The sequence below is a fragment of the Pundamilia nyererei genome, unplaced genomic scaffold (genome assembly GCF_000239375.1).
Source record: "Pundamilia nyererei isolate P.nyererei 1_Seehausen unplaced genomic scaffold, PunNye1.0 scaffold00091, whole genome shotgun sequence".
Taxonomy (NCBI): Eukaryota; Metazoa; Chordata; class Actinopteri; order Cichliformes; family Cichlidae; genus Pundamilia; species Pundamilia nyererei.
Genome location: NW_005187492.1, coordinates 287964 through 309333, shown reverse-complemented (window position 1 = coordinate 309333; position 21370 = coordinate 287964). Strand labels below are relative to the sequence as shown.

The following is a 21370-nucleotide window of genomic DNA, read 5'->3' as shown; positions in this document are numbered from 1 at the left end:
AAACAGAAGAATGAAGTCATTGCCAAAATGTTAGGCACCGAGTTGCATTAGGAGGGGTTAATGGATAAGTAGCAAGCGTTGAGGCCGTGCTTTGTTAATGGCCTAATGTTGCCTTTAATGGTACGTCATTAATGGGAGTTGATGGCGGATGTTTGGAGTCAGGACAGTGAGCTCTCTTCTGATCTGCCCCAAGTCTGCCCGCAGGCAACTCACAACCACTTCTCCCCTCAGGTCCCGTGGCCTGCGCCCCTCAAATACATAATTCACAACATAATGGATGTGATTTCTGAGTGCACTTACCACCCGTTCGCTCGAGCCCGCTGCAGTCTTAAGAGCACTCCCCGTACCCATGCAGCTCGTCAGCTGACGCAATTTATGACATTTTTTAAGAGGTTTTTACGGACGCTCGTGTGGTCGAGTGTGTAGAGGAGAACATTTCAAAGACTAACGATCACGCCACAAGATCAATTTCTAGGCAACCTTATGGCAAGTCGTTTAGAGTGATAATCACCACTCTTGTAATGTGCTTTTATCTTTGCAATCTGCCTCGCGCTGAGAAAAATGACTCTGACACTGCCAATAATGGGAGTCGTGTGTCACAGATATGCTATATAAAAAGGTGCCTATGTTTTCCTTCATAATGTCTTTGAGCCTTCTAGAAACATTTATGTGCCTTTCAATTCCCAGTACCAACAAGAACTCTTTTTTTTTTGTAACCCAGATATTAGTTTTGTTACAGGTCTTCACTGAAGGTTAGGAGAGCAATTTAAGCTAAATCAAAGCTGGATCATCTGCTTTGATTGTGCTGTCACTGGTGCTCGAATGAGACGGCATTTTAGAGTAACTTGACCATAATTAATTTAAATATATGACAATGCTTCTCTTTTAGATTCTCATATTAAACTCACTGACTAATCAAAGGGAAAAATGCAAGAATGTGCTGCAGTTTCCTCATGTTTATTTTTTTCTTTGTATGGTGTAAATCTTTACGTCTCTCATCAACCAGCTTCAAAGCTCAATAGTTGATTAATAATGATGCAAAAAGTCTGATTTGTGCTGTAATATATGTGCTTATATTGTGCAGAACTCCCGACATCGTGCACTTGGTTCTGGCTGTCTTTTGTCTGTTTTGCTGCTCAGTTCAATGTTTTTCTCGTTAACTGGATCACAGGTCAAACACAGAGTGCGACAACACACCGCGCGTTTTCCACCGCACTCACTTTAATTTAATGATTTAATGGAAAACTTTTGTTGTCTGAGACATCAACAGGAAATATGCTCCCCTTTTTCACTCCCTCACTATCACACACTGTCTTCATTAGTTAAACAGAGTGAAACAGAGTAAAAACAATTGTCCTTAATGGACCAGAATGCAATGCAGTCACAAGGCAACCTGCATTTTGAGATGTGGAGCAGGACTCGCGTCGTCCTCTGGGCTAATTATTTCGGCGCTCACGCTGCTATTTGTTCCACCTACACGAATAACCCGCAGCTGGTGCAGAGTGTTTGCACCTGTTCTCTGAGGATTATCAACAGGTATTCCGGGAATTGTAGGAAGCACGAGCAAGCAAGACATGATACGACTCGTGTGGTGTTTACCCAGAAGGTGGCACTCTTAAATTAACTTCCACAATGCAAATTCTTTTTTTTCCCACTCGGTTACTGCTGGTAATATAATATTTCATGATTGATTGACTGAAATGATTAAAATTACAAATGTTTTTGGAGTTTAGCAATTAGAGCTGAATCATCAGGACAGCAGATGTAGCATGTGTGACATTTTCATTTAAAGCTTGCTCAAACCTGTGTGTAAATATTTGCCGTCATCTTTTTCCAGCTGACTCCCGCCCACTTAGAGTCAATTCGAAGAGCGAACAAAACAAACAAACATAACAACCAAATCTCCAAACTAATAACATCTGTAAATAAAGAGTGTTGGCTGTTAGCTGCAACTCCGGGGCTAAAAAAAATAACCCATTGAGGAAGCGCCAACAATTGCAGTTCCTCAAACGGCCACTTGAGACTCACAGGAGTTTTTACAGCATGGGACACACAAAAATGCTGTTTTGATCTTTTGAAGCTATTCATGGTGGAGCAAAGTGGGGTGGTCACTTTTATATTAAGGGTTCAAGTTTCCATCGTGCTTTGCCTGACAGCTGGATGCCACATAGGTGACTATAGCTGGTTATCTCAGTTAAAAGAAGTCACAGGGTTGGACCACTAGACCATTGTTCATGCAAGTAAAAGACATGCATTATGGCTTCATGTTTGGCCAACAAGCCATTGAAAAGTCTCAAATTTCAGTATTTAATTTGTATGTATTTGTGCACTGAAAACCTGTTGTAGCTTCTTGTGTTAGCTTCTACTTTAGCGCTCAGCTCTGTCATCACAGCTCCAAAAAAGACCAAATGCTAATTTGAAGCATTAAATTAGGAGTTAGAGGTGGCTACAATCACCTTCTTTGTGCAGCTTTAAAAGATCGAAGATCTATAACATGAAAGGTTTTTCTTCAGCAGCGTGGTGCTTCTTTAGGGAGCCAGTCGTTAATTACACAAGTGGATTAAAACACCTGAAAACAAAATAAATCTTTCCCTCCTTCTTGGGCCCTCGTCTCTTCCTTTGTTCTCTCGCCTCGATCCCTGATGAGAGGCAGAGGCAGCAACCTGATCCCTCAGCAGCAGGCCTGCACAGGTACCGGGGCCTCCTCAGGACAAATTTGAAACCAGAGAAAATGGAGCCAGCATTTTTAGTCATAAGGGAACAATGGGGACTCGACAGGTGAGACTGCAGGCAATGCATTAGCCCTGTTCCCGCCTGCTGTGTTCTGTGGGTGTCTGTTGACCACACATGAAGCAGCAGCTGAACATTGTTTTCTTTGCTTGAGGGGGAGAGAAAGCTGACTATATGTCTCTGTAGAGAATAAATATGCTTCACCGTGGAAGCTACACTGTATATCTGGCAGGAGAGGAGTGTAAATCAGGTTAGCCAAGAGACAAAAGATCCACCTGCAAAACACAGCCATGACACTTGGCCACCGCCAGTGACCTGATGTTATTCTCTGTTGGCATGCAGGCTGCAGCTTCAAAAAGGCTGATCTCTTATAATTTTCAGGTTAATTGCCGAACTCTTAATAGATCTTTTATATCTGTTTGTCACCTTTCTGAATTAATTCCAGACTGTATTATTTTCAGAAGCTGTAACTTCTAAGCCAGTGATGTGGTCATGTGCCATTATCGCAGTGCTGCTAAGTTTAGAAGGCTTCTATAATTCTTTTATTTTATTTATCCATTTAAGACTGAGCAATATAGCTTACAGTCCAGTTTCACAGTACACTTAATATTCCAATATACTCCATAATCCAAGCTGCATTCTCATCTTTCGCACGTCACAGATGGAGTAGACTTATGAACTTGCTTAGGTTAAACCTGTATGTCACCCTTGAACAGTTTAATCTTTATTTTGATGATGTTTTGTGTAGCGAACGCTCTTGCATTTCTTTATCTTTCTATCTAATAGTCGTTGATGTCACTGGATAATGAGTAATGATGGTGAACTTTGCGGTTTTTTTTGGTTTTTTTTTCAGTAATGTGAATAATGACGATGATAATAATAATAAAAAAGGAGCCAGAGCCTTGAAGCTTTCAGGTCAGCTCATCATCTGTGCATTCTTATGTTTTGAAGACCTCTCTCCATCTACTGCAGAGATTTCCAGATTTATCATGAATTCTTCAATCGGCTGTTTTGTTTGCCAAGCATTAGTGCTTTTGTTGGTTTTTAGAGCACAGTGGCCTAAAAAATGTTTTCATGCTGCTGAGGTGAAGGAGGGGAGCCATTAGGCTTAATAGACTCGGACTAATAATACCGTGTGTTGCACACTCTACATAATTCTCCATTTGCTGTCCATCCTCCTCCTCAGCAGAGCACAGGCTTATTTTGCTCTCAAGTGACAAACATGGCTCTGCTCAGTGGCTGGGTAAATGTGAGGGTTTTTTTAATCTATTTTTATTGTAGTCTGGTTTATGAGAGCCTCTTTTTTTTTGAACAACTGTCAGATGTACAGCTACATAATCACTTGATTAGATCATTAGATGGCCAACAGAAAATGCGCAACTATTTTGACAAATGTGGTAACGTTAGATGAGTGCTGTGACACATTGCCGATGGAATCATTAAAGCTGTCTTCAAGAAAATAATTACACCAATCATCTTCTTTGTGTCGTGGTATTGTAAACTAAAATGGTGCGTTTTGGACAAAAGAAGAAATTGGAACGTGTTAGCACGCCAGTTTGAACCAGCAAAATTTTCCATATAGTTAATGCTAAAAAAAATGTTGATCTTTGAAAGCATAATCATTTCAGACAACATACAGAAAATAAACTAGGCACACGTGGAGAAGCTCAAAGGACATTGTAGACATCGATGATAAAAATGCACCCATCAGCAGCAATTTACTAACAAATCAAAGACGCCACAGCAGCAGAACAACCTCAAACGCTGTTCCTTCCTGACGAAAGCAGCGATGATGTGATAACAAGCATGCTACAGTCGACACAAATGCACCGGCATATTCACAAGCAAAGTGTCGTTTGCAGCGACTGTATGGTGGCAGGGCAGGAAATAAACTGGTCTTACTTATTAGTGATACTCCCAAAAGTATCTTTTCAGAATTCACCCTGAAACATTTCATCAAGTCATAAATATCCAGTTGTTGGCTTAATGCTCTCGTGTCAGCAAACGAATAGCCAACATACTTGGGCTGTCATCACGAGTACTGCAGAAGCAGCTTGGTGATTCTGATGATCTGCCAGGTTTCGCTGTTTCTCAAAGATTCATTAAGAAGGCTGAAATTTGCTGCACCTGTTGGAGGCGTCGAGGGTGCTGTAGCACGGCTCACAGCCTTGGTAGTGCAAAGATTTTTTTATTGATTATTTTTTCAATCCGTAATTGGTTTAGTAGATGAAAAGTTTTTTAAAAAAGTGGAAAAACCACCCTCTGCAATCTCTTGTGGTCAACTGTGAGGGCTTTAATCTCCATGTGTCATCCAGAACTTCTATTATATTCACCTGACTGTTACGTATGATGAGAAAAAGAACACTCATACTTTGAAGAGTCTGGATCAATTAAAGGGTTTCATTGAATAATCAACTAGTTGAAAATGTGACAGGTTTGCAGTTGTCTGAATGCTGGATGTGGATACCTGAAGTTTTTAACGCGGGTCTGCAAAGTGATTTTTGAATGTTACACTGAGAACATGTCCTAGCGAGCATGAAAATAAATTGGCCTGCTATTCTTGAGACTAATTTCCCATCCTAAGGCACGGCCATGCATCGATTCAGTGTTATATTAATATCAAACAATATTGCAGAGTCTTCTCCATCATAAAACTAATAAATGTGTTAGACTTTAGACAACGTCTTTCATGGAACTTGTAGATAAGAATCCATAGAGAGTGGATCACTTATTAAAAACAAAAGAGACTAGGCTGGCCTAGTTCAGCTGAACTGCAGACAGAGCCTTTGGGGACCTTTGCCAGAAAATGAAACCTTTGTCCCGAGTCTTTCTGCCCACAAATGGACCTTTTTCTTCCAGATTGGTTCTTCTCTGAAAGACCTCTATGCCCCGTTGAAGGTCAAAGAGACACAGGGCCATATCTTTAGGGTGTTGTGCAGCTTTCTGAGCCCTGAAACAGATGGCGCTTCATAAATGAGAAAAATGGCTCTAAATCCTAACCTCTCAAACACTCATTTCTCATATTACAGCTTTTGTCGAACCCAAAGTGCTTCAACAAATTCATACCTGCTGCTTACTTGTAGAAAATAGCAATTATCCAGTAATTTTTGTGTGATAATCAATAAATAATTGCCGGTGTTTATCAAGCACAAGTACCACAATGTTCTTTCGTTTAGTAATTTGTAATAATTTGCTGTTTTTTTTTTCATGTAAGATGCACGTGTGGATTTTGTTGATTTCATTAAAATGTTAAAGGCCTGAAGTGTAACCTTGAGCTCTGAACTTAAATACCAAATTTTGGGGGATTACGCAAAAAAGTGCCAGCATTTTGATGAATAATGCTTGTAACACGACTGACAAAACAACTAGAGTAGCAGTGACATGTCTAGTTGTGACTGAAGGTGGTCATCAATCCTTTCACACTGAATAATTCAAAGGCTGAAAGAGTGGCAGCGCAGGCCAGTAGTTTTATCTGGTCATATTTAGTTACATTAGCACGCTCCCAATTTAATGTCAATGTATTGCCAATTAAAGTACATCCTAGTCAAAACGTTATGAAAGGAATCTGAAGAGAAGCTCACTTCTGATCATTGACAGCAATACTGTTAATAAGCACTGGTGTTGTTGCCTTTGTTAGCTGCTGTTAAGCAGCGTTAACTCTGAAGTGGATGTATCATTGCTGGACTTCATGTATTAGAGCACTTTTTTGCTTCGGTGAAGGAGACAGTCTCTCTTAAGAGAGAAGTAGCCTTGTTTTCTCACAAACTTGTAACTATATAACTGGATTTCAAAGGAAAGAATGTGGATCTGACGACAGGTACGTCCGTCTTCTAGATCTGTGAGAGCCACACTAGAGAAGACGTGCTGCACTTGTTGCAAACAGGCAGACTCTGAGAGAAAGCTCCTTTATTTGACAAGGTAAAGCAAAAATCCATCAGTGAAGAATGTAATTAAGTTAATTACATTATCTCAGGTTAGTACAATATGTCTGACTAACATTTACATGTCCAAGAATTAAAATCAGCATTTGACTTTATGACACGTCAGATGCCGTCAGTCTAATGGAAAGGAATGGATGCCTTAAAGCGGCTAGAGCTTTGGAGGTGAAGCTTTTTTCCCCTCCAACGGGCTCACGCCAGTGTGGTAAAAAAAAAGAAAGAAGAAAGGAAATAGAAGCTGATGCTCTCAGTTTTATGCTATAAAGACAGTGACAGGCAATTACAGCTAAGAAGAAAAAAAACGAAAAAGCTAAATTATAGAGCACGCATTGTTGACGTTTGGAAAGGTGGTTCAGCCTGCAACAAAAAGAGGAACTGTGCGAGAGGGATGTTGTGCAAGCTGTGCTGTCAGTTATCCATCAGTGACATGATTACACCCCTTCCCTCAAGAGAGACAGACGCAGATAGTGAGGATGTGGCTGTGTATTTTTTATTTTTTTAAAGAAATCTCTCTACAGCTAGCTGGTCTGGAACGCTTCCTCGGCGTGAACTGATACTGTAGCAGAATTTAAATAGAGTCATGTGCTTGTCATAGTCAGTAACGCACGAGCTGAGCGTGTGTACTCGGTGAAAGAGTTGGCAAAACAACAGCCTGCAAAGCTCATTTATTACCAAATATCTACAAGGATTCTTTGGGGACCACGGTGGTCCTTCTGACACCTTTCCGTGTGACAGAAGCGTTGCGGCAATTTTTCACGATAGCGAGTAATGAGAGTTTGAGCTTATTAAACCGGTGATCTCTCTCATTTGAGGTTCTTAATATGGCTAATCAAAATTCAGCACTTGTTAAATTATTAAAGAAGAGACAAGGACGAGAGGCAGAATGTCACGGGAGGTTAGGTTTTCTTTGATTTCTTGCTCCTTAGGCAAACGGCGTTCACTATAAGAATCTAGCCTTTCCTCGAGTATTATTGATCCAGTTGAAGTGGTTCTGTCTGCCCCTTCACACTGAACCGCTTCTGAAGCAAGGCTATTTGCCATCAAGTCTTTGTGGACATGCGCCATGGGATCCCCATTCAGTGCACAATCCTCATTTTCAGCACTTAATAAGTTTGGGCCTCGGTTTTCTTTTGGTTGTTGCAGCTCAAAGGGACACACACACACACACACACACACAAATAGGAGGGCATAAGGTAGCAAAACAGGGATATAGAGACTAATGCGGCAAGGTTGCTGATTTCCCTGGTGAGTTTATATCTGAGCTGTCGTCACCTGTCTCTTCTCGGGAATAGAGGCGCCTTAATCAGGAACATAAAAGTATCTCCTGCGGTGCTGCCTCCTGTCTCTGTCACTCGCCTGTCTCTTACTTGAGTTACCATTGCCAGAGTAGCAGCTAATTTTTCATGTCCAGTGTAAGAAAGAGAAAAAAGTACAGTGAAATTCAAATTCAGATGAGCAAATGCGTTTTTCGGGGTGGTTGATGAGACTAAAAAGTCTGTAATGCTTTTTGTAAAACTACCAAATGACGTGCACTAGAATATTGTCTTACTTTAACTCATAGCTTTAGTCTGAAATCCCAGAAATACTGAATCTTTTAAGCAGCCTTCAAAACCGACTTTTTTTATGAGCTTGACACAGAAAATGCAATTTTTTGGAGTAGTACTTTCTACACAGCACTATCCCATCAAAACCCCAAATTAGTGTTTGTTTATTTCTGCTATGGGGATTTTCTTTGTGAATTAATTTCTGCTAAAGAAATGTACATTGGTTCTTGTGTCCCATATAACTTATGACATGAAATATGTCCTCATTTAATGTTTTAGTCTCCTGCTAAACTCTCTTCTTTGTGCAAAAGTGTGCAAAAGTCTTGAGTCACCCTCATTTCTTTGTATTTTGCTCGGAAACTGGGAAATAGACACACATGTTCATGCAGTGCATCTATGGAGGCAAAAACTGAGCCTGTACAATTCGAATGATCTAAAAGGTCAATACTTTGTATGGCCTTTATTTTTCAGCATTGTCTGAACTCTTAGGCAGCTTTCTTCCAAGTTCTTTAAGATGATACCTCACTGCTTCAGTAATGTTGCAGTCTAGGTTCTGGGAGGCCAGTCAATGACTGATCTATCAGGTATGCTTTTGCTACATTGGCGGCATGTCTGGAATCATTGCCATGCTGAAAAATGCAGCTTCAAATTGCGATAGAGCCTCCACTGTGTTTTACAGATGGCTGTAAACACTCACCTCCCAAAAATTTCAGCGTTGGACTCCATCAGACCTGTTGCCACTGACTTTCAGTCCAGTTCTTGTGTGATTTGGCACACCTCAGCCCTTTTGCCCTGTTTCACTTCCTTAAGAATGGCTTCTTGACAGCTACGCTTCCACTGACATCACTTCTGATGAGGCTTCAGTGAGCAGTAGACTGATCAACTGAAGGGCCAGATCCTGTGCAGGGTCCCTGTTGGATTTCCTTCTTAAAGACAGATACTGGTCACCTGTCCAGTTTTCTCAATTATTTTAAGGACGCCCTGCCAACATATGTCTGTCAAACTGCGTTATGTTTGGCATTTATCGTAGATTGACATAAAAAACAAAATGGGAACAAACAATGTGTTTTTGTGACTGGCTGCTGGTAACAAAGTCCCAAAGATACAATTTAAAATTGATGCTTTGCCAGGTTTCCTGTGTTTACACAACACTGGCTGAACTGGAATTATGTGTCTTCTAGTGCCTGGATTATTCATAGCTTAGTGTTAAGTGGCTTAAACAAACAAACTAAAAGCATTATGCTGAAACTGGACCGAAAATTAGTGAAAAAGCAGCCCGTGTCCAAAGAAAAGTTGGAGAATTTTTGCTTCTGCTTGGGAGTGAAATTAAAACAAATGTGTGATGACTAAAGACGCTGCACAGTGCTGGATATAGTAAGTATTATATTATATAAACTTGTTATTACTGTCTTCAGACATACACCAACAAGATAAAACCATAAGGAAGTGGTAAATGTTAAATATCCTCCTCATCATATAGACAATGATTACAAGCAGATGATTGGTATGCACGGTGTAAACTTGTGTGTATTTGTCAACGGGAAGTCGCTCAGTTCACCTACTTTTGTTGCAAAAGGATTACCTTATCTCAGCAAGCAGCAGGAGCTTTGTCTTCTGTAACTCAACATGTGCGATTAGTTCTCATTGTGCGACAGTGTAATCTGCACAGATAATGCTTTTTCCCTTAATGCAGACTCTTTTAAAGTTCTCAGAGACACTGACGGCGGCTTTATTTGAATATTCATAATGTCTATTTGAATTTGAAATGCAAGGAGTTTATTATACAGAGAGCGTGATAACCTTTGCAACACTGCTGGGCTTGCAGTGTACCTTCGTATTGTCTCCTGAGTGGTTTGTGTCTTATTACTAAGACACAGCATATGTGGGCTTGGTTGCAGACTTGGTTTAGAAAAACGCTTGGATTTGTCCTCAGCCATTAGAGCATTCTGGCATCAACATGGCCGGGAGATGCACACAATAAAGATAGTGAGAGGCTATTTTTGGCACCTTAAATGCTAAAATGTAATCTAACGGGATGTCATCAAATATGACACATGCAAAAATGCATCCCTTGAACAGAGAGCTCATTAATGGATTCCTCTCAATGTATTCACAATGCCTCCATGTTTTTCTTTTTGCCACACAGCGTGGGCAATCTTTTATGCCTGGATCAGAAACCTGCACGATTCATTTACTTTAAAAACAACCAAGTGTAGGATGGCTACATCAGCATGCTGGGTTCACAACCAGCAATCTGCATCATTTCAGGTGGATCACACTCGTGTACATCCAATTGCCAAAACGCTGAAAGTGAGCAAGACTCTGTGAAATGCAGGCAGAAATTTACAGTCCAGAAAATGACCCAGTGGGTGCATTTATTCTTAGCTCATGCATGCAGTAAAGCAGCATTTCTCTTATATTACACTGCTTAAAAACAAAGTACATTTCGTACGAATACCTGAAGTAGGTAACATTTTTCCCCCAAACACAGTAATTTGTTAAGACAGATCATTGCACGACTTGATTCCCGAAAAGCTTTTAACAGATTTTACACGGAATAAATTATAGGAAATGAGAGAATCAGTGCAGGAAATGCACGTACTTTCGTTGACAAGTGACGGAGCTTATCCCTGTGTTTGGTGAAGAATTCCTGGTAAAGCTGTCAGCAGTTGAAATGTGGCGAGGTTTGTTTTGTCCCGTGCTGTCACTATTAAATGTCGCCGAGCCTTATTTAAATGCAGGGATTGTATCTATGTGGGTGAAGTGCCGTGGTAGTGCTATGTGTTCTCAGATAGGTTTTTTTCTTTTACTGTGTGGGTTACTCTGCTTTGATGCTCACACAAGCTGTTTCTGCTTCATGCAGCTGTAAGCACTGATTACAGCCACCACTGCCGATAGACTTTAACACTTTTTTAGAGCCTTTTTGTTCTGTCTATATCTTGTTTTCGGTCTCTGCATTGGTAATTTCTGATGTTTCCATCCATCACTTTGTTTCAATTTATTCAGATGTCATAGTGAACAAGGACACCTTCAGAGAGTTCAGTCTGTCTGTTGGGCTGTTAAAAATAGGTAATTATTTTCAGTAGTTCTCCTAGTGCACCTGTTGAGAAGGTCGCAGCGACTCTTAACAACATGTAAATAGCTTTAGACAAAGTTAGTTCAGCTTAGCACCTATGCTTCAAAAGGGCAATTATTTAGCCAGGCTTTGGCTTTTCACGTAGATAACAAACAAAACCCAAAACAAGGTGTAACATGTAGAGTACCGATCTTTAGAGGTCCACTTTAGACAATTGGCCACTTCAGGCTTTAACACATGTGAGTGACATCAATATTTTCATCTTGCCTGACTCTCTCCAAAAGGGTAGGCTAAAGTGTACTCCCTCACATAGAAGATAGTTCGCCCTGAGCTGAGTGATCTAAAGAGGTTGAAGCTCCACAAACACTTGTAGTGTAAAGAAGCTTTATTACTTGACCGGTGTTTCAGTATGTGGCCCTCGTCGGTGTAATCAAAAACTACATCGCAGACGGCACTTTAAATACCGTACGTGTTTGAGTGGAGGGGAAAAAAAACATCTATCCACCAGACTGTACGTATGCTCTGAAATTTGTCTGCAATTTATTTTTATTTTTTTATGGCCGAACATGTACTAAATGTGTTTGCTTTCTAGCATTCTGTGTTTCTGTTGGTTGTGCAAACATGGGTCGTAGCAGCACGGTGGTGAAGCGGTTAGCACCGTTGCCTCACATCAAGGTTTCTGGTTCAAACAACCTCTCTGTGTCTCAGTAGGTCTCCGCCCGCAATCCAAAAACACACATGTTAGGTTAACCTGTTAGCAGTCGGACGTACCGCCCACGGTACATTGGATGGTTTAGGGGACTAATTGTAAATTTGTAGGACTGCTAAGGGGTTAAGTTGGTATTTCTGAATTCAAGCCAAGAGTCTGAGGTAGATGAAGTGTGCAAAGGTGACATTTAACCATACAGAGACCTTTCAGTGGTCAGCAAATAATTACACCACAGTGTTTTGCTTGATGAACAGCACACGCTGCTGGAAATAAGGAGTTGTGCAGTGTTGTCATGTGGTATGTGAAGGGCCTTTAAGTGAACTTCCCAGGAGCCCATAGACTGTATATAAAAGATGGACACATCTACTGTGGCTAGCAAATTCTCACTGTGAATCTTCAAGATCAGCATTGTAACTGCAGCCGTCTTAGGTTTTTGAAACAAAATGTCAAAGAAAACCCGGGAAATGCCCTTGCGACCATATTTGCAAATTTAGTATCATGTTGTATTCAATGTTTGACTCTCAGGAAAATGTTTATTGAAGTCACAGGTTAAGGTACCCAAGAGCTGTTTTCCTGCTAACTTCTATACAACCACACTTTTCTTTCAAGCAGAGGAGTCTGCCCCTGCTGGCACAGCCGGGCTGAGGAACGCGAAAGGTGACCTTCGGCATTCTTATACGACGCCTCGGGTTATGGATGAAATCATGTAGAATGGCGCTCCCGCGGTAATACACGCTCCAGCCATGTATTCCAGCCCTAACCATAACCTTATCCCTAACCTTAACCAGCACTTTAATGACATTAAATACTGTTTTCCAAAGCGGTTTCTATATAAAATCGTCATTATTTTAAAGGACAAGCAACACAATAAGAGTTGAGAGGCAGATGATCATTTCACAAGCTGTAGATTCTACATGTGTAGATTCGATCCAAACGGTTCTCATGTTTCATCATTTTTCCGATCTCGTAATATAGGGACGTGTTGTTGAAGAGTAATATATCAGCGATTTGTCCCCTAGCATAAAATGTTACGCTTTGGGAGTGAGAACGTGGTATATATAAACACCTATACCAGACACAAGGTGGGAAAATAGGGCTGTGCAATTAATAGCATGTGGCTTTTCAAGTGATTTTTTTTATTTAATTACTTGACTTTAATTATAATTAAAGTTTGAGGAAGTTTAAGGAGTCTCTGAGCAGCCATGCTAACTTATTGTAATCTCCTTGTTGACCAAAAAATATTTTTTTAATACTTTGAGAAAAAAGAGAAAGATCAAACTTGGGTTTTTTTGGCCCCCTACGAGGTAAAACCTCCTTGTAGTGTTTAGAGGAAAGGCAGAAAACAGCTTTAAAAAGCCATAGAGCTAAGAGGCAGACATGCCTTGTTTAAAGTCTTCTTATTAAATTGTCTGTGTTTGTCATCTTTCTGCAGTAGTGACTTCAGAAACAGGCTCAGCGATGGGCTCGGTGCTGTTTCTTGTGAGTTGACAGCTCGTAACGATGAGTGACAGGTGTCGGTGTGCGAACTTGTTCAGCTTAGTGTCAGGAGGACGGCAATAAGTGCAGACTTTGTTGACTCGAGGCAAACTGTCTGATTTTGTTGTCTCTCTAGTTTCATCACACATGTACATAACTATTTTATGGACTCGTTTAATAGTCCTGATGAGAAAATGACACTTAACGACAGGGGGTTTACTGTGTGCGAAGGAAACCAGGCAGGTATTTGCGCACCTCTGAACTTGCCGACTGTGCAAGCATGCCTTCCGGGTCCCAGTTGTTTCTCTGTTTTAATACAGACAGTGGTAACCAGAGTAAAAGTATTTACCTTCATTCAAACAGGATTCAAATGAGTATCACGCACAGAGCAAATTAATTCAGTTCATCTCTGTACCACACTAAGAAAACCTTTAAAAGTCTGATGTGTTCAGAGGGAAAGTGAGAGTATAACTTTTTTTTTTTTCTCAGTGCCGAAATGGCATTTTGGTGTGCAGCTGGGTTTTTTGTGCGCGAATATAATCAGACAATTTCAGGGTCGAATGCACGCAGAATATTGGAGGATCTTCATTGTTTTGCACTTTCCTTGTAAAAAAAAAAAAAACACACAAAACACAAACATTACTTGTCTCTATTTCAGCAGAGAGAATCTGACTGGTCACCGTTTTCCTCTCATATCCTTTACTGAGCTGCTCTCAAGCTGTTTTGGATTTTAGCTGTCAGATTTATGCTTCCACACATACGCTTGTGCGTTTACCTCTGCCTGAACTCCGAGAGGTCTGAAATGTAAATTTGAATGCCAGAAAAACTGAGCAACACCTCATTTTCAGTCGGGCCGTGGCAGCCTCTTCTTCCCTGCAGCCCTTTGGCTCTAACCCCTCATCGCAGCCCATTGAGACACTTCGCCTGGCACCCCCCTCCCATCCCCCTCTTGAACATTTTGTCTCCATGGCAATGTTTTGAATGAGATTTAGGGCAGGAAAGGTTGTTGTTGTTGTTGTTGTTTTTTTCCCAAGGGAGCTGAAAAATTAGCAGAACTCTATAGAAACTGCTGTCCTCGTGTGTTTAGGCGAGCACTAAGTGGTGCTGATAAATGTCTGTAAAATGTATGCAAAGCATTCAGAATAATAAGCATTTTCATTTTCTGTCCTAATAATTCGTTCTGTGTTGCAGGTGACCAGATTAGCCATTCTTAGAAAGCAATTGAAAATGTGCCTTTGGTGTTTCTCTTTTGCAGTCACCTCTTTGGAGCCTATTATTGGCCAGTATGGGGAAATGCTCAAGATCCCATGCAACAGTGGAGCCATAAAGGCAGAAGACATCGCCATCACTAAATGGAAATATGTAAGTCACACTGGAGATCAGTTGTTCTCAAAATGGCAAAGTAGGTCTAAGGCCCACTTACTGTGTCTGAAGTCGAACCACGCCCAGTCTGAGTGCATTAGACCATGCATCTGTCCCTCCATATGACACCGCATGAACAGTGCATGCTTTTATTGTGAACACGAAGCCAGTGCCATATGCGAGCGACACATAACAAGCGCGCTCTGCTCTCCAGGACAAAGGGGATGGAGTTCCAGGATACCTGCTGGTGAAGCAGAAAAACCAGAATGTCTCAATCAGCGCCACTGATGAATACAAGGTCCGTGTGAGCATGGACAAAAACTCCAGCCTGCTGATCTCTGCCGCCAAGCTCAGCGACCAGCGGACTTTCACTTGCATGGTGGTGACCGGCGGAGACGTGTTCGAATACCCAGTTAATGTCCTAATTCACAGTGAGTCTGAATTAGCTGAAAAATTGTCGAAATGCCCTCGTTCAAGTGCTGTGACTGACACAAGCAACACCCAGCCTTTCCATTCACACTGTTTTTTTTCCCTCAACTACAGAGTTGCCGGCAAAGTTGGAGATTTCTGGAGAAGCAGAGGAGCTAGAGATTGGAAGACTTACTAAGGTGGAGTTTTTAATGATAAACATTTTAATGCCGACATTATTTTAAGCAATGAGTCATGAAGGGAAATCCCTCACTTGAGCTAACATATCTTGAGGCCTAACAGAGATGGTGCCTGTTATTGTAGTAATGACTTCTTTGAAGTGATTCTCATGAATTAGTAAAGAGTAGAAATCTCGCTTGTGCTACAATTAAAAGACCCAAAGGATTTGAGGGGCTTTACAAATGCTTTAGGCATTTCATGGTCTATTGCATGGAAAACTGTTTAGTCCTCAAATACCAGGGTGGCATTAACAAAAAGCTTATTTTCTCATATGTTTGGTCATTTAAAAATAGTCATGAAATGCATTTTTTTATTCATCCTTTGAGTGCTTTTCTTGCCTGTTTCTCACTTTTTTTTCCCTTTTTTTGCTTTGCAGCTTGGAAATTGTGTTGCAAAAGATGCCAACCCACCTGCAAACATCACATGGTTCAAGAACAATAAACCTCTGGAGGCTGATGGGAAAGGTGAGCGTTCACCATCCCTTTTGTTGTCTTTGAGTTCTAAAAAAATATATTTGACATTTATAAATATTGCATACACAGATGGTTTTATTCTCTCTGACAGGGACAGTTGCTGTAAATTATTCTGCTGTGATGAATTGTGCTGCACTCTCATGACGGCGCGGCTCATGACTGTGTGCAGTGTTTTGGTCATTGCACATTTTTTTCCTTGTTAGAGTTTTCAGACAGTGCTTGTTTGTTTTCTGTCTAGGGATTTCCATCAAAGTTTCTGTTGTGGTAGAATCTAGTACCGGCCTCTCGACCACTACCTCCACACTCGAGTATTCTGCAATGAAGGAAGACACAGGCGCCAAGTTCAAATGCCGTGCTGACGGTCTACCGCTGGAATCCTCTTCCATGAACTTTACTATTACCTGTGAGTCGTTGAGCGTACTTTGTCTAAAACCTTTTATTTTGATTTAGTTTTTTTGTCTGTAAATTCAAAGAAAGGGTTTAAACTGCAAGATGATCATCATGAAATCTCTGAAAGTTTACGCTCTGTCTAAACTACATGCCATATCCTGAAAACGACACCCACTCAAACACCCACAATATTCTACTTCAGCTTGAAAGTCTCAGTAATCCACTGCCTGTAGCAGGACAAAACTATACAATGTGCCTGTATCAGAGGATTGTTTTAGCACCTCATTTGTAACTAACTGTTGCAAAGATATTTGTAGCAAGCTGTTGTAGCCAAGGCACAACATAATAATGCTGCTTAAAACTCTGTGAATTATCCACAATATACTATAACACAAACTATATAGAGTCTAAACGCTGGAGCTTAACTTACAACAAGGACCTTCACTCTATGCAAAGAAAGGAGAGCCATGAAAATTCTCCCCTCTGCTGTGGTTGGGAATTAATGACCAGCTATGACCAGACAGGTAAGCAGCGAAAAAAGATTTGGGATGCAGTACTGTGCAGACTCGTGCTGCCCCCCATTATTCTGTATTTTGATTACAAGCAGTGGGTTGCTTGTTCACTCGTTTTCAGTCAAAAAATGCCAAAGATAACACAATATGACATATAGCATTATTGTGCCAACAGAGCAATACCCAGAGAGCTACTAGCTGGAAACCTGGTATACAATGGCTTGGTGTGCAGTGTGTCCTAAAAAAATTTGAGGAAAGTGGACAAGTGGCAGCCAAAATGAGAGGTAACAGGCATAAAAAAACCATCTATAGCAGATGAACAGTGTATGAAAGTCATGCCTTTAAGAAACAGGCAAGTATGTGAGACCAAACAGATGTCTGGCTCTTCGGTCAAGTCATTCTTAAGGATGGGAAACAGAGAGAAAAGGCTGAGGTGTGCCAAATTAAAGAAGAAGACCGAAATCAGCGGCAAAAGATCTAATGAAGCGATTTAAAATGTTTGGTTCAAATCATTGTCAGTGTGTACAGAGAAGGTCAGGAGCCATCTGTAAAACACAGTGGATCTCAAACACACCGCCAATGCAGTAAAACCATACCTGGATAGAAAAACACACACTATCCATCATGGATTGGCCTCCCCAGATTCTCCGGACTTCAACATCATTGAAGCAGTGTTGGATCATCTTGACAGAGAACGGAACAAAAGGCAGCCAACATCCAAAGACGACCTTTGAATGTCATTCATGAGCTATTCCTGAAGACTATTTAAAGAAATTAGAAGAAAGCTTACCTTGAGATTTCAGGCTATGTTGAAGAATAAAGGTGGCCGTAGCAATTGGTGACTTTTAAGCTCATTAGTATTGTACAAACTCTGTTTTTGGCCTAAGTACTGCTTTTCTATTCAGTTTTGCAAGTTTTAATAAATCGCTGCCCTTATTTGCCATTTTTCTAGCAGAACACAAAGAAAGGTGGACCTTTATGCAGTACTGTGATTTGGTGCAAACTTGAAGGAAGAAGGTGCTGTGTGAATGTATATAAAGTTTTAAAGAGGACATAGAACTGGGCGATTTTTCTCTCTCTGGCTACACGGTTTTATTTCAGGTTGTTTCGTTTAATATTCTCCTCACTGACGTCTGTGTTTCCTCCACCGCGATGAGAATTACAAACATGTTTTATTCACATTTTTTAAGTATTGACACAAATGAATCAGTGATGCTGTTTTCTTTTCTAGAACATCAATAATTAAAGTATGTTTCCGTCGATGAAACTTTGCTGTTGATGAAATGTTGCTTTTTGGTGAGAAAACAGCTTATTTAATATGGCATGACAAGAATTTCAAAATGGAGTGAAAGAGAATAAAAGTGTCCCTTTTTAATTGAAGTCAAGCTTCTTGCACATCACACGTGTAACACAGCAGCAGCTCGTGATCCACGAGAAGACCAAGAGACGTTTTACAACTGTAATCAGACGGTGCCTGTGGTTTTTGCGAGTGCATTAACATTTTTTTTCTATAATTCTCTCACTTCCAGTCGAGACAGACACGGGTAACGGCACCTTTTGATGGTGAAAGTTGAAAAATGAGGTGTGGATTCTGAGATTTATACCGAGTGCAGCATTAAATATTGAAGTTGCCTGCTCAACACGGCCCAGAGTAGAACTTATCAGTGCTGGAACATTTTCTTTCAAGAAATTCTTGAAAGAGTTTGCCTTAGATGGAGCAGAAACATTGAGCTTTGAAAGGATTGTTTGGTTGAGTGCCTCAGATTATGACTGCAATTCAACCACCTCCTCTGCTGCATTTTGAAGTTGGTCATAACCAATAGTGAGGCACAAAGTTAGAGTTCTCTGTAGCGTGCTGACACAGTGGATGAGTGCAGTCCCCATTGCATTCAGCTGGTTGGGGAGCACGCTCCACTTGTTACACCCTCCACCCTCGCCCCTCTGACTTTCTTGCTCCTGTTTTCTGCACAGACTCCACGGAGAACATCATGCTTGAGGTCAGTCCTCAGAAAGAGCTTAAAGAGGGAGACAACTTGACTTTGAAGTGTGTGGCAGATGGTAACCCAGCTCCTACCAGCTTTAACTTTCACCTTAAGGTATCTCATTAAAAGCTTTGAAATTCCTTCTGTTCATCCAAACTAGTGCTTACTTCATCTAAAATGTATTTATTCAGTCTTTTATCCTCAGCAACGTAAATGAAATGCTGCTGTTTTCACTGTTTTTGCAGGGGGAGCTGGTGACCGTGGAAAACACGGATACCTACACCATCGCGAATGTCTCACGCGACGCCACCGGTGAATACAAATGCTCCCTAACTGATGACACGTCCATGGAAGCGACCAGGAACATCACCGTCACCTGTAAGAAGACAAAAATTATCATTTCTCTAGAAGTAGAAATTACTGCAATTTTACCCCACACATCTGCATCTGTATCCAAATAATTTTCTTTTCTCCCTGCAGTCTTATTTGTTAGGAAAGTCCTAATATCTCTCTTTGCAAGACTGTCTTCTTCTGATTTGGGGAGAAATTGTTGTGTCAGCCGCACTGCTTCTAATAAGCTGCATCTGCAGGGCTGTGAGCCAAGTGCAGAGTTATATGGTTAACAACAGAAATGTTTTGACCCTTAACAGGCCTCTGAACCATCTTTCTGCCATCCTCTCCTCTTTTCAGACTTAGACATCAATTTAAGCCCCTCTGGGAATATTGTCAAGCGCGCTGGCGAAGCCTTGAATCTGAGTCTTCAGATTGATTCTTCCGGAAAGGCAGAGGTCTCCTGGACAAAGGTAGAAGCGATCTTTTATATAACAAAGCTCCAATCATTGGGGTTTGTGCTTGTTATTGACAGCGCCGATATTCTCTTGGATTTATTTCAGAATAATGCTAAACTGGGCAAACAGCCCAACTTTACCAAGCTCGGTTACTCGGACTCTGGTCGCTATGAGTGGACGGTGACAGTTGGACACATCACCCGGACAGCTTCTTTTGATCTTACTGTCGAAGGTAAGGGTTTGAAGAAAAGTCTTACGCAGGGAGAGAAAACTGGTACCACTCTGTCTCATATTTGAAGTTAGTTAAGGTATGCAGCCAACAGGCAGTTTGTGAAGTTTAAGAATGGATGGAACAGCCTGACTTTGTCTAAGGGTAAAAACTATCAGCTTAAAGCTAACGCATTAATTAAATATGCGTTGTTGTTTTTTAATTCATATAAAAATCAGTGGTTAAAAAAGTTATTTTAACAGTTTAATCAGACTCCAGATGGTTACTCGCAGCTACATCTTGTTTTTACACTTTATTTTCTGTACAAATTTTGAAAAATAAACAAGACAGAGCATGCTAATTGCTGATTTTTGGAGGCACTAGTGGGATTATTTTCCTTTGGACTGGCTCGCTGATTTTCTTTACTTCTAGTTTTCAGCCAAATGGCTAATGACTCTAGACTCATAGGGACATGAGAGTGGTATTCATCTGCTCATCTAACTCTTGGCAGGACAGCGAATATAAAATGATTTCTCTAAGAAATTCCTTTCCTCAGTCATATTTAGATGTGCCGGTGGATCGAATTAAACCACGATAAATCGAGCTTTATAACACATGTGTTCCCTTACAGGTCCTGCAGTTGTAAAGAGCCTGTTCAAAAATCGCAGTAATGACGGCCAACATAAAGTCTTGACTTGTGAGGCTGAAGGCTCTCCAAAGCCAGCTGTTTCCTGGAGCATTAATGGCACCGTGGTATGTACCCTTTACGTGCTTGGAAGTTGACCTATTATCAGAATTGCAGGAAATTTATCCTTGGATAATTGTTGCAGTTTCTGAAGGTCATATCTATTAATTCTTCCTAACAGTACATAAAAGATTTGTTTTATGTGTTCGCGCCTCCTGTGCTGGCTAGGGATGGTATTGATAAGATTTTCACGATTACGATTCCATTTTCGATTCTGTTTAACAATTCGATTCTTTATCGATTCTTTATCGATTCTTTTTAAAAAAGGAGAACACTAAGGTCGATTAGCTTAGAACTTTGTTTTATATCTTCTCTTTGAACAAGATAGAAATTTAGGAGTAACATGGCCTCACAAACCCAGCAGTGAGATCTTAAGAGATCCACAGCCAATGGGGTGTCACAGGGTCCCCAGGAAAAAAAATTGTAAATGTAAAATGATAAAATAAATGTTCTTCTGTAGCAATAACAAAGTATAACATAAATTATTCTGTAGCAATTACACAAGAATATCCAGTAATGTCCCTGCCTACAATTAAACACATTCACTTACCGAAAATCATCTGCTGTGGCAAATGGGTGCAAGCGTTTTACCACAAACTGAGTCACTGCTCGGTGACATTCGTCTATCCTGGCCTGAAAGGAGACGCTACCGGTAGACTGCAGCGAGAACTGCCAGCATCTGAGCCAGACTCTGTCTCTCATCATGGTCACCTAAATGCACAGTAATGGCAGGTTTTGTAATAAGGCAGATCGTGCTAACATAATATGCACTGTTAGTTGATTATTTAC

The 21370-nt window shown here is 40.8% G+C and overlaps 1 protein-coding gene across 2 annotated transcripts in view; it reads left to right on the top strand.

Moving 5' to 3' along the window:
* Nucleotides 1–21370, top strand: part of alcamb (activated leukocyte cell adhesion molecule b) — a 44012-nt gene that overhangs the window by 15460 nt on the left and 7182 nt on the right. For both annotated transcript variants that reach the window (XM_005739292.1, XM_005739290.1), the window contains exons 2-11: nt 14729–14835; nt 15050–15266; nt 15379–15443; nt 15860–15947; nt 16195–16359; nt 18830–18954; nt 19086–19218; nt 19531–19643; nt 19734–19860; nt 20468–20589. In XM_005739292.1, the coding sequence (XP_005739349.1) occupies nt 14729–14835; nt 15050–15266; nt 15379–15443; nt 15860–15947; nt 16195–16359; nt 18830–18954; nt 19086–19218; nt 19531–19643; nt 19734–19860; nt 20468–20589 (1262 nt within the window). The remainder of the gene's footprint in view (nt 1–14728; nt 14836–15049; nt 15267–15378; nt 15444–15859; nt 15948–16194; nt 16360–18829; nt 18955–19085; nt 19219–19530; nt 19644–19733; nt 19861–20467; nt 20590–21370) is intronic.